Here is a 12,078-nt window from a genome sequence, read left to right as displayed (position 1 = left end):
ATTATTATTAATTATTATTTGAATAATACGTTTTAAATTAATAATTATATGAAAGATAAAATTAATAGTTACTACTATTGTTTATAACATAATAATAATGATGATAATAATACTTATAATAATTGTTATTAGTATTATAATAAAATTGTATTTGGATACTATTATTACTTATTATATATTGATGTTTTTATTATCATTATTATTATGATATACTGTTCACTTACATCAGACCAAGAGAATCATGATGTGTATCTAAGAAAATTCATTCATGCTGAAAATAATGCAATTGAAATACACTGACCTGTGGTAGACGTATTAAGCTCTTCACTCATACTGACGCATTACTAACTGTACACTTTTAGGGTCCTTTGATTGCGACAGCTTTTACAAATGGATACCATTGAAACCTAACAGGTGGTTGGTTGCCATCTCATTTGAGGTAGATATATCCTGTACTATTTATCAAACCTTATTGATTTGTTCCATCATGATCATGTATCTATTCACTCTATTTTCTTCCTGTTCCATCTGCCTATTCGTTTTCCCTCTCATTTGATCTCAGTTTAAGTTTAATTTGTGTTTCGCTTCTATTTTTCATAAGCCGCTATGAGGCTTTTACAGGGCTTTCATTAACATCCCAGACAAGGGAATTTCAACTTAATACGCTGCAAAGTGTTTTTCAAAAGTCTCCTCTGCAGATGTATTATTTATTATTGATTTTACATTTAAAAGCCCTTTAAAAGCATTTAAAACCGTTTCCGTTTCGCAAAAACACTGTTAGTGTGGCAGCTACACATTTCCCCATGCGCTGATTTGTCACTACCTGCTCCTTCATCCTCCGCACGCCTGCCTGTCATCCGACTGTTCTTTTCACACGCGATGTCTGCGAGTGGATCTACTCGAAACCGCGCGGTTGCTTTCTTTCACTGCCGCAGTTCTATTGCGATATCCTCGGCGCTGCAATCCCACTGAAGTGCTGTATTTGGATAATATGCGCAGGTGTTGTTGCTTTGATTAGTGCGCACCTGGAACTGAGCCCTTGAACTCGGAGCATGCCGAGAATCTGTTGCCTTAGGTACCATCTGATGTCATTCATCAGGTTTTGGGGAAGAATGCGACTTCGTAATCACTGCTCACTTGTGATTGCGTGTAGAAGGGGGGGAAGTCGGTAAGGACTTGCTTAATATCCAGTGGATGTGTATTTATTCGTCTGAAAAAATATATCATTGTCCCAATATACTCCGGTAATGGTATAGTTCAATAGATGTAGCTTATATAAGTGTAAGGGTTGAGAAAATGATGGCAGGATTTTTATTTCAGAGTGTAATGTCCATCAAAATTTCTTCGGCCTGTTTTCTTTAGTGTGCCGCATTCAGTGTTATTACAGCTTGCGGCTCTATGGTACTTACCATTGACCTGTAGTTTGTATAAGAGGCCTGCGCACTGCAGTCAAATGGCCATAATCTTCCTAAATAGCTTCTCATTTTGTCCTTGAGGCAAAACAGATGATTGATTTAATGAGAAGGTAGAATTGCTAGGTTTGTAAAACACTAAAGCACTAAATGAGCACAGATTGAAGAGAAAATGTATGGATGCTCCAAACGTTTGATTGAAGAACACATGATCAGGAGTCAGAGAAAGCAACAGCATCGGGATGATTCTGAAGAAGCCGGTTCTTAACCTTTCATTTCCTGCCTGGCTGGACGTCCAGAGAGTTTTTGCATGCTTTAAACACTAACATATGCACACATGCGTCATGTCAACTCCTGAGCCCCATAATGCCTGCATTCCCATGTGTTATGTATCTGAGCCTCTGCCTGAACAATTTCCTGTGTCAGAAAGTCTTAATGAAAAGATTTTCGAGTGACTGTAACAGTGAATTATATAACATCTTCTTCAATTGAAATGCTGTTGTTGTCCCACATTCCACTGGGCTGAATCGATACACAGTTTATGTTTTATTGGTTTACGATTGTACTAGATTTACTGTGTACCAGCAGTGATGCGTTTATCACTACTTCTATGTTCTAGAACCATTCAAGTTTTTTAGTTAGACTGAACCAAATGGTTTTAGAAATTCTTGTAAACTACACAAAATTTTGGCATTTACATATTCATTAGTATTGATACATTCTTCATTTTTATACATTTTTATAAGATTTATAAGTAATACTTTTTTTATTAATTGTTAAATTATTAAATAACTAATTGTTAGTTAGTAAAAGGTAATATGCATTTATAATAATTAGGGCTGTCAAAATATTAAACACGATTAATTGTATCCAGAATAAAAGTTTGTGTTTACATCATATATGTCTGTGTACTGAGCATATTAATTTTGTGTTTATAAATACAAACACAAACACATGTTTACATATTTAGGAAATATTTACAAGTTTTTATTTATATTTACCAATAATTGAATTTATTTTTAGGTTTTTCCTAAATATGTGCATAGATGTGTGTGTTAAAATAAATTATTATTCACAGTAAACAGATATATATTATGTAAACACATCCTTTAATCTGGATGCGATTAATCGCGATTAATCTTTTGACAGCCCTAAAAATAATACATTTTTATCATATGTATAAAAGAAAATCGGACGAGAGACAAATTCACAAAATGTAACATCTCCACAAGAGATTGTGGCACCAGTATGGCTCAAATGCAGCACATGTTCACCCCCTTCAGTGAAACAATGTATTTCTGTATTTTGAGACGTTTCTCTGTTTGCTCCAGCAGAGTTTATCAGGAGGCCCGGGGAAGACTGGTCGGAGTTTCTAATTGGTTCTGTGTACAGGTAAAGGCCCTTAAACTTCAAGCACTACAGCGCTGGATGGGATTCGGAAGCTGAGATGCTCCACACGATGAACAAACGAAACGTCTGCAACATCTCGGAAAGAAAAAAAGAAAAAACATCGAAACAATCTGCTGTACTATTATTGAAAACTGGCTTTTGAATATATGATCCCAGTGTAGCCCCTTAACTTGAAGTAGGATTTTAATATTGTTTTCCTTTGTCGTTTTTCTTTCTCCCTTTTAAAGAGTTTCTTAGTCATCTTTTATTGTGCACACGTTGAGTCAAGCAACGACATTTCTTTATAGATGTTCTTCATTGTTCACAAAAGTTCTCTGATGAGAACGACTATGTAAAACTGATGTGTTTTTTTTTTGGTTGTGTATCTTTTTCTGTTGAAGTTGTGATATTCCAATAGCAGTTTCATTTCACAGCCCTCGTCTAGCGCATTTTCAGGTTTCATTTCACACCAGGTTTCAATTCGAGCCTAAAACCGCAATGAGTGTGTAACTCAAAAAAATCTTAGTAGCTCCGTTATATGTTTAGTGTGATGTCTTGTTAACCATGATTACCTATTTTTGGCAATAAGAGGACTACAATATCTTCAGAGTCCTTTTTTATAAATGTCATTTTTGTTGTGGATAAAAGAAAAAAGAAAAAGCTTTCCTTTTAATACTTTGTGAAACGAGATTTAAAAAGATACGATTCTGTAAATATTCTCTTCACTGCATCAAACCGTTTCTGAGAGAGAACCATATTTTTGTGATGGTGTCATAAAGGTCGTATTGTGCGCAAGCTGAAATATGTCAGCGCAAAAATAATCTTTGAGGCTCAATGCAGTAACCGAGATCCATCTGTAGCACAAAAAGCCGTGTTTTACCCCAGTACGGACGAACTCCAATCAAACACTGTTAGCACGCTTTGTAAATACTGTTGGCTTTACAACTGTGCAGGTGTCATACCAGCATATGAATTAGCTAGTACGTTAAAATGTGCACAGCTACAAAGAGAATATACTTTACAAGGTATACACAAATCAACATTGTGATAAAAGAAAAAAAATCACCACAAAATCCAAAGCACACATTCTTTTCCTTTTTTCGTCGGTTTCGACGAGCCTGATGTTAAATCGTGTCGAGACATTTCACATTTATGTTAGAGTTTGTGTTTTAGCGTTTCTTAAGAACAACGTGGCTTCGGTTCCCACAGTTTGTCCACATGTCAAGATTTCTACATGCCTGGATTGGGTACAACGAAGGCAATATTTTCAAACACGATTAGGAAAACAGATCTTTTATACCATTACCTCAGTCCTGTGAGAATTACTTTAAAGGAGAAGTACAAATTAATTTATTTTAGGCTAAGACAGATAATAAAAAGATATTAAAGCGTTGTTTTGAAATAAAGTCAATCATTGCACTGTGAGAGAGATTTTATCATTTTCTATTTGCACATGTTACTGACAGTCTCTAACATGGGTCACGTGAAGGATCGCTGTGGAAACCGTACGTTTTTTCCACACACTCATGAATCTTGAGTCATGGCTTGCATTGATTTGAAGACTGTACTTTTAAATAATCTCTTTCCGGGGATTTTCTTATATAGATATCGGAGAAGACAGATGCGTTTATTGGTAGCAATAGTTAATTTCCTCAGAAACACTGAAACTGATTGAAACCAGTAGCTGCTACACACATTTGTTGTACATGTGGGGACTGGATTTTATTGAGACACAAATGGCATTTAGAAACATGAATGATATTTACAAATATGAATCGACTGATGTCTGCTGTTATTCGATCTTGCTGTTTTTTTTTTTTTAGTTATTTAACTCCGTTTGTTTGTTTGTTTTGCGTTTCACTAAACTAACAGTTGTGAGGAGGAATGCTGGATTCTTTCTCCTGAAGGAAACTTGATCAAGTAATAATGATAAAAAAACGCAAGGGGAACTTTGTGCTAACTGTTTGAGCTGTCGAGAAGACAAACGTACAAAAAAAGAAAGAAAATCCCGAACATGTTTTGAATTTAAATAGGGATGGATTTTTATCAATATTTTTGTGGATGTTAATGATTATACTAAATATAACTGACAATAATACAGATATTATGTACTGTATTTATCAATTGTTTATCTCTTCATTCCCTATCACCCCATTCAGTAATCTTTTGTTGATCATTGTATTTTAGTAGTGTGTAAACAAAAAATATGAAAAAGAAAAAAAGAGGAATATGAATTTACCTTGTAAACGAGTCTTGATGCCAGTGTAGTGGTCTATACACTTCTTGGTTGGTATTTATCACATTTCCCCTCTTTCTCACACTCCTTTTGTCTTTATGCCCTTTCTATATCTGTCTCACTCTCTCTCTCTCTCTTTAGTGAGTAGCTGTAGGTGTATCGTATTTAATGTTAAGGTGTAGAGGTATTCATTAGCAATTGTAGGACCAGTAAGGATAGAACTTTCTCTTTGTAATCATTTAAAGACAAAAAATGCAGAGCGTTATTTTCATAGTAATTTTGCTTTCTGGTTTTTTTCCTGTATTTTTGTTTTTCCTACTTTTTTGTTCCACTGTTTTGCTGGTCTCACATGGTTTCAACTAACCAAAGCTCTCACTGATGAAATCTAGGAGAAAGAAATTGCTGTACGACAGAATTGTAACCGAGGCATTAATTGGATCCCCACCCTTGAATGTTTTTAAAGGGGTGTGCCATACTACCTTAAATGCTAACGCTAGATATGCAAAACCGTTTTACGTTCGTTCTTTTTCGAGAGGGACGCAAGCTATAATTACAGACGTGGATTTTATTACAAAAATGACAAATTCATATTTTTTTGTAAGCTCTAACACAGTAATTACGATTTAGCCTAATAATGATAGATGTGGATAAAACAGTCATAGGTTTTGATATTGACTCATCGAAAATATCCTCTTTTAAATACTCATGGATTTATTTTTAATAGCTTCAGTTTTCAGTCACTTTGATCCTGAAAATACATTATGATTGTTCTTACACTTTAATTGCATTGCCAGCTTTCCATTTTAATTCAACATTTACATTTGACAGCGGTAGTGCTTTCTAGTCAGATGTCACGCTAAGCATCACTTAGTGTAATTCCAGCGTCAAACCTGTTTAGTCTAAATACACTGTATTCCTGAATCACATCTGTTCTCAGGGATATCAAACATGAGCCATTCTACCACCTTTGTAAGGGAAATTTTTAATGAGACTCAGAGTGAGTTCATCGGATCTACAGTACAGCACAACTTTTGATGAACGACTGCATGACTTCTTAAAGTTTATTAAATACATTCGAGCTAAATTTGAGGTTGCTGCTAAGATGATGTAATGCATGAAATTTGTGCACAGCATTTTCTTATTGAAGACGTAAATTGTAATATATGTGTTCTTTAAAGAACTAGGTGGTCTGTTGTATTTAGTTGGACTTCAGATACATGATGAATCGCCCAGAAAGCATTTACACGTAGCTAAACACTCTTCAATTCTTAAACATCGGCAGATAAAGCACATTTTCTCTATATCAAATGAGAACGTGACTTTGGCTCTAGATTAAAATGAAGGCTGGCAACCTTTTAAAACGCTCTTTTGCGGTCTGTATCGTTTAGATCACTTTTCTTTAAATTCCTAATTTGACCTCGTAGCTTGGACTTTAAGGTAGCATGGCTCTGTTGCCACCATTTTGTTTTCCATGGACAGCAGTTTACAGCGGATGAATGTTACACATCTTGCTAGACTAGTTAAATCATTGGAAAATTGTTGGTTTTAAAGAAGAAGAAAAAAAGAAACGACCTGGAAGGTGTCGGGGGTTATTGGGGGTGTACTACCGTATCCATTTAAACTTGAATTTTGTGGCAAGTGCTAGGCAATGGCCAAAACGATCATCCCACTACAAAAGCAACAAAGCGTTCTACATGTCTGTGTACAGTATACTTGTGTGCATTTACAAGATATATATGTATAGTGTATATATCCCTTTGTCAAATTATCGAAACTGGCTCATAAACGTTCATCGATCATCAGTGTAGGTGAACAGAAATGGGCGTTGAGCTACATACACTTAACTCGCACACTGTTTCGCTGACCATCGAGTCATTTGGTCATTTGTTCTTTAAGAGTAATGAAAGCTACAGATGATACTGGAGGCAGGTTAGTAGTTTAGGTGCAGAACGTTAGGTTTTGAACAGGAATGTTCATTAGAAGCGATACAGTTAGCACAATATCACAAGGTGTGGTCTTATTTCTCATTTTTCTTTTGGCAACTCGGTCTCGCATTTTCTCACGCGGCTTCAGTCTCGCAGATTGCCTTGCCCATTCCTAACACTTGCCCATTTTTTAATGTTAACGGACTTTTTACCGCGAGAACTGACTGAACGGACTGACGTCTGAAAGCATCTTTCAGGTCCTCTTGTATGGCTTGCTCAAGCCCTGTTGTAAAATAAACTAAAGTGGATGGGGGTCTCTCACATCTCAGATGTGGAAAGTATAATTTTATATTTGTATTTTCAAATAATGATAATAATAATAAAAATGTTTGTGAAAGGTTTCCATCCTCTACTGTGGTCCAGAAATCAATGTGTTTGTCTGGAAAAGATACAAAAAAATAATAAATAAATAAAATAAATAAAAGAGTTTTGAACCATTTCACTCATGGTTTTTATTTTCAACTTTGTCAAGCTATTGATTTGTGATTCAAAAGAAATGAATATACCTGCAAAAGATTGTATGCCAGAACATGCACAACGATTAAAATGCACAAAGTTCAATACAGAGCCCAAAAGCTCTTGTGTAAGTTCTTTTTATTTTCGTAATTGTTTATTCTGCATCGTTCGAGACACATGCAGTATGATGGAATTAGGCCTGTCACGAAATCACGGTTATTGTGACCCAAAGAATTCATGATAACGATATAACCCTGTTATCCATGACATTTTGGAAAATAAATTCTAGCAGCCAAATTCATCTTATTTTGTTTATTTTTGCTATTGAATTGCACTCACATGACAGATGGAATTTGTAATCATTATGGCCCTTAAAGGGACCTTTCAAAAAAATATGAAGATCATTTTATTTGCATGTTATTCCAAACCAGTATGATACAAAAGAAGACATTTTGAAGAAGGTTGGTGATCAAACAGCACTGACCCTTGTGAACTTCCCTTGGTAAGACACACAACTACAGAGACATTTCTCAAAATATTTTCTTTTTTGTTCCACAGAAGAGTCATAAAATGAAACAAAAAGTTAATGTGTCATCCAGATACTGGCATAGGATTATTTACGATATTATTATATATATTAACACCATATAAATGTCATGGGTATTGATATTGTGGTTATTGTCAGTACTGGCATACTGGGACGGATAAATAGTAGACCTCACTGTGAAGTGTTAAGATATCTGAACTATCATGTTGAACAATAGATTATCTTTATAGCACAAGTCGTCATTTGTGCAAAAATTACAACAAAAGACAGATTTTCAGTGCACACTTAATGAAGCACATTATGCTATTGTATTTGATTTGAATAAAAGCTCATCTTGTTCTTGGAGGTAATGATTTGTTGTAAAAGTACTTAATAACTGCAGAAGGTCTTTTCTTATATAGTTACTTTAAAAAAAAGTTCTCAGTTCTCATTTCAGTTTTAGGGTGCCTTTGGGGATCCAAATGTTAGTTTCTAGTTATTATTGTTAAAGTTACTTCCCACGAACGAATTAATGAGGAATAATTAAATCAGGTACAGGGTTGAAAGGCAGAGTTTGACACAACACTATTTGTCAAATTGAGAAACGGAATGAGATGTCTATAATGTGTTAAACAAGTCATTTGTGGTACAATAGTTACATATCGATTTGGACTTCTTTTGTTTCCCAATCTTATAGAAACACCATTCCCAGAAAACAAATATAGAAATGTTTTAAGAAAAAGCTTTCTGTAACAATGCCAGGTCGTACTGTACACAGAATCCAATCAGACATCGGTATTGTCGTAGGCTACGTTTGTGCTTCCCGGAGTCTAATCAAGTGGTGTTTTAACCGGGATGAAAAATGCAATGCGTGCAGGCTGGCAGAAATTAATGTCATTTTTAATTTGAGTCGCTGTCCCATTCTCAAATGTGAAATTGCCTTGCTGAATGTAAGGTGTGACAGCTATTATAAATGTGTGGAAATCCATCTTCCACCCTGCCGCCTCTCCTCTCTTCCTCCGTCCTGTCTCTCTCTCTCTCTTTGGGACTGCGGGACGAGCAAGCACTCTTCATGGTTACTATCACTGTAGCTGTCCACCCACACACTTCACTTTAGCCTTTGGATAGTGCCATGACTCATTGTATTCACTGTTTGCCAGGAGAGAAATACGGAGAGATTTCTCAGCTTCCCTCTTATCAGGAGACCACTTAGACAGGAGAACTTTCAGCACTGCATTCCAACCTGTTCAATCTGAGGGAAAAAGCAGCTATTCTGTCAAACAGCTCGTCTTAAAGCATGTGTAGCTCCTTACGTACAGCAGGGAATCTCTTTGTGTCGTTTATGTACTCATGTGCAGGTGTTTGTGACATCTAGTGATACAGCAAAATGGTCTTTGAATAAATTCCTTCATTCGAAGAGATGAAAAAACACACCAAACACCCAAAAAGACGCCGTGATGTCACAATGGGGTTAATTGCACCTGGAGACCTTTGTGTCCTGAAGCCCGACAACAAAGCGCTTGTATGGTATCAGCTGACTAAAGTAAACCAATTAAATTGTTTGAAAAATGACTGCAGGTGCCGGAGCTTTCTCCTGAGAACTCATTTGAGGAGTTCTGCGTTCTCTGGTGTATATTTAAGACAGAGTTGCACTACCTTTAAGGCCTGTTGACGTGTTTGTACGGGCAGGAAAAATATCACAGGCTCCTCTCGGCTCACTCCCAAAGAGGTGTGTTAGTAACTAACTCAAGTTTACACAATACTTTTATAGACACCGTATATTAGGCGAGAAAGAGCTGTGAAATTTCCTTGACTTTCATGAGTGCATTTACTGCTGCTTCTCGTACTTTTATAGTCTTGCTTGTTTACCAAATTGCAAGGAAGCAAAGTAACTTTTTACTGCGAATACTTAATCCTGATTGGTCATTTTTTGGTATAATGCTGAACTGTGTGATTGACTTAGTCCTGTAAGTGTAATGTCTCGTAACAGTTTTAATGTTTCTCTTATAATAAACTAATTTTAACTCAAGTTAAAGGGATTGTTCACCCAAACGTGAAACTTAATTTGTCATATATTCGCCCTCGTGTCATTTCAAACTTGTATGACCGAAGATATTTTGAAGAAAATTGGTAACCGAACAACATGGGTCTTCATTGACTTCCATTGTGAGACTTCTCTTCTAAGACTTCTCTCGAAATATCTTCTTTTGTGTTCCACAGTCATATACTGGCTTTGAACCACATGAGGGTGTATAAAGAATAAATGATCATATAATTTAAATTTTTGGTTAAAACTGTCCCTTTAACTTTTTGTATATTTTTTCATAAATAATAAGTTAATTTACACAGCAAGGCAGTCGAAATAAAAATGCTAAATAAGATGCAAGATATGATCACCCTGGGGTTTATGTTGCAAATATGTTCACCATATTTAAGTTGTGTTTCATATTTAACTTTCTCCTGATTTAATTTAAATGCGTTCTCAAATTGTATTTAACAGTGGGGCCTCTGCTCATACACAGGTGTGCCGTACTAGATAAATGATCTTGTTAAGTGTCATTGGAAATAGAACATTTCACAATGAGATCACTTCCACTAGAGTTTGTCCACCCACCATACCTCTTCATATTCCTGTCCAAACAGATTTTTTTTAAGCAGTTAGACTTTTTACAAGTGGGCTGTTGATGGAAAAACATAATTGCATCCTCATCATTCGGTCCTCTTGGCGGAGCGATCGATGACGGAAAGAGTTGGATATTCTCAATCATCCAGCAGCGCTTGGGCTCAGATGTGATGACGCATTAACATTAAGTGCGACGGGAGAGATGGAGACCGTCCCGTTCTGAACGAGCCCCGGTGGTTTTTCAGTAAACCTGTTCAGCTTTGGTGATGAGCGTTTGACTTCTAACAGCGAGATTTTCCAATCATCTCCACTCTCCCAATACTCCAATCAGAACATCATTAGCATCTGACACTACCTGTCATTAACAAAGCTCTCTAATTAGGAGCCAATCAGGCCTCTCATGAGCCCTCTTCTCATTCATGTGTGTTTAAAGCGCGCGGCAAGGTGTGCGGTGCACTTACCCACCTAGCGTACTCGAATCGAGACAGATGGAGGGAAATTAAATCGCTTCTGACGCTTTTTATAGTTGCAAAGTCACCTGCATGGCCTTGCTCTTAACATCAGAGGACTGGTTATTCAAAGGCATTATTCATGTCACTTGAAGCATCGTCTGGTAAAAGTACGTCAGCGGAAAAGGAAGTTTTATCAAGTAAAAAGGAAACACGGTGAGTAAATGAAAAGCGTTGGTTCCCATTTACTTCTGGACGTTGGAACACAAAACCAATTCAAGTCAATGAAGACCAATGGTTTTCAGTTGCCAGCATTCTTCGAAAAATCTTCTTTTGTATTCTGTAGAAGAAAAAGTAATCCAGGTTTAAAATGACAAAAAGTTGAGTAAATGATGATGTTTTTGGGTGAACTCTTTAAAATGGAAAATCCTACTTCTAAATCTAATAAGTAAATGAAATTAAATCCATGAACTACTCCAAAAAATATAACAAATTATATGAGGAATGTAAACACTGAAAAAAAATTAAATGAAGAAAAGGTCACAAATTCCAAAAAACATCAATAAATAGCCGAGTCTATGACAGTCGCATCTACAACCTCCAGTAAATCCTTTCATCTGGCCATATTCTAATCAGTTCTCTTTGTGAGAAACGAATGAACATGAATGTAAGTAATTCTTCTAATTCTCGAGCCATACCGAATGAATGGAAATTGTAGTGCTTCCGGTAAAATAGGGAGGGGGGCAGGTTTGCTAATTTCTTAATTTGTGTGGTTTCATTATGCTTAAAAAAAGCAATCTCTCTCCTGTGACTGTGTCAAATTGGCTCTGTACGGTAAAATGCACTCAGCTGCATAGCTGTCACAACGACTCATAAGATCTGGCACCCAATAACTTCACAATGTGCAGAATTACCAATGTCACTTTTAATGTGACATAGCAATTTACATCACACACCGCAGGGACGCATGCACATTTCAGGAGGTTTGCATGGTTAATGGCT

General features: G+C 36.1%; 1 protein-coding gene across 13 annotated transcripts in view; it reads left to right on the top strand.

Annotated features, from left to right (window-relative positions):
* msi2b (musashi RNA-binding protein 2b) overlaps nucleotides 1-7,456 on the top strand; it is a 224,939-nt gene extending 217,483 nt beyond the window's left edge. For 6 of the 13 annotated variants that reach the window (XM_056756457.1, XM_056756450.1, XM_056756455.1 and 3 more), the window contains one exon: nucleotides 2,744-7,456. In XM_056756457.1, the coding sequence (XP_056612435.1) occupies nucleotides 2,744-2,788 (45 nt within the window). In that variant the 3' untranslated portion in view covers nucleotides 2,789-7,456. Of the gene's footprint in view, nucleotides 1-362; nucleotides 440-2,743 lie in introns of all 13 variants that reach the window. The other 7 variants (XM_056756456.1, XM_056756449.1, XM_056756454.1 and 4 more) reach the window with 3 other exon arrangements.
* The last annotated feature ends 4,622 nt before the right edge of the window (nucleotides 7,457-12,078 follow it).

The sequence above is a fragment of the Triplophysa dalaica genome, chromosome 9, assembly GCF_015846415.1.
Source record: "Triplophysa dalaica isolate WHDGS20190420 chromosome 9, ASM1584641v1, whole genome shotgun sequence".
Taxonomy (NCBI): Eukaryota; Metazoa; Chordata; class Actinopteri; order Cypriniformes; family Nemacheilidae; genus Triplophysa; species Triplophysa dalaica.
This window is presented reverse-complemented; position numbering and strand designations above follow the sequence as displayed.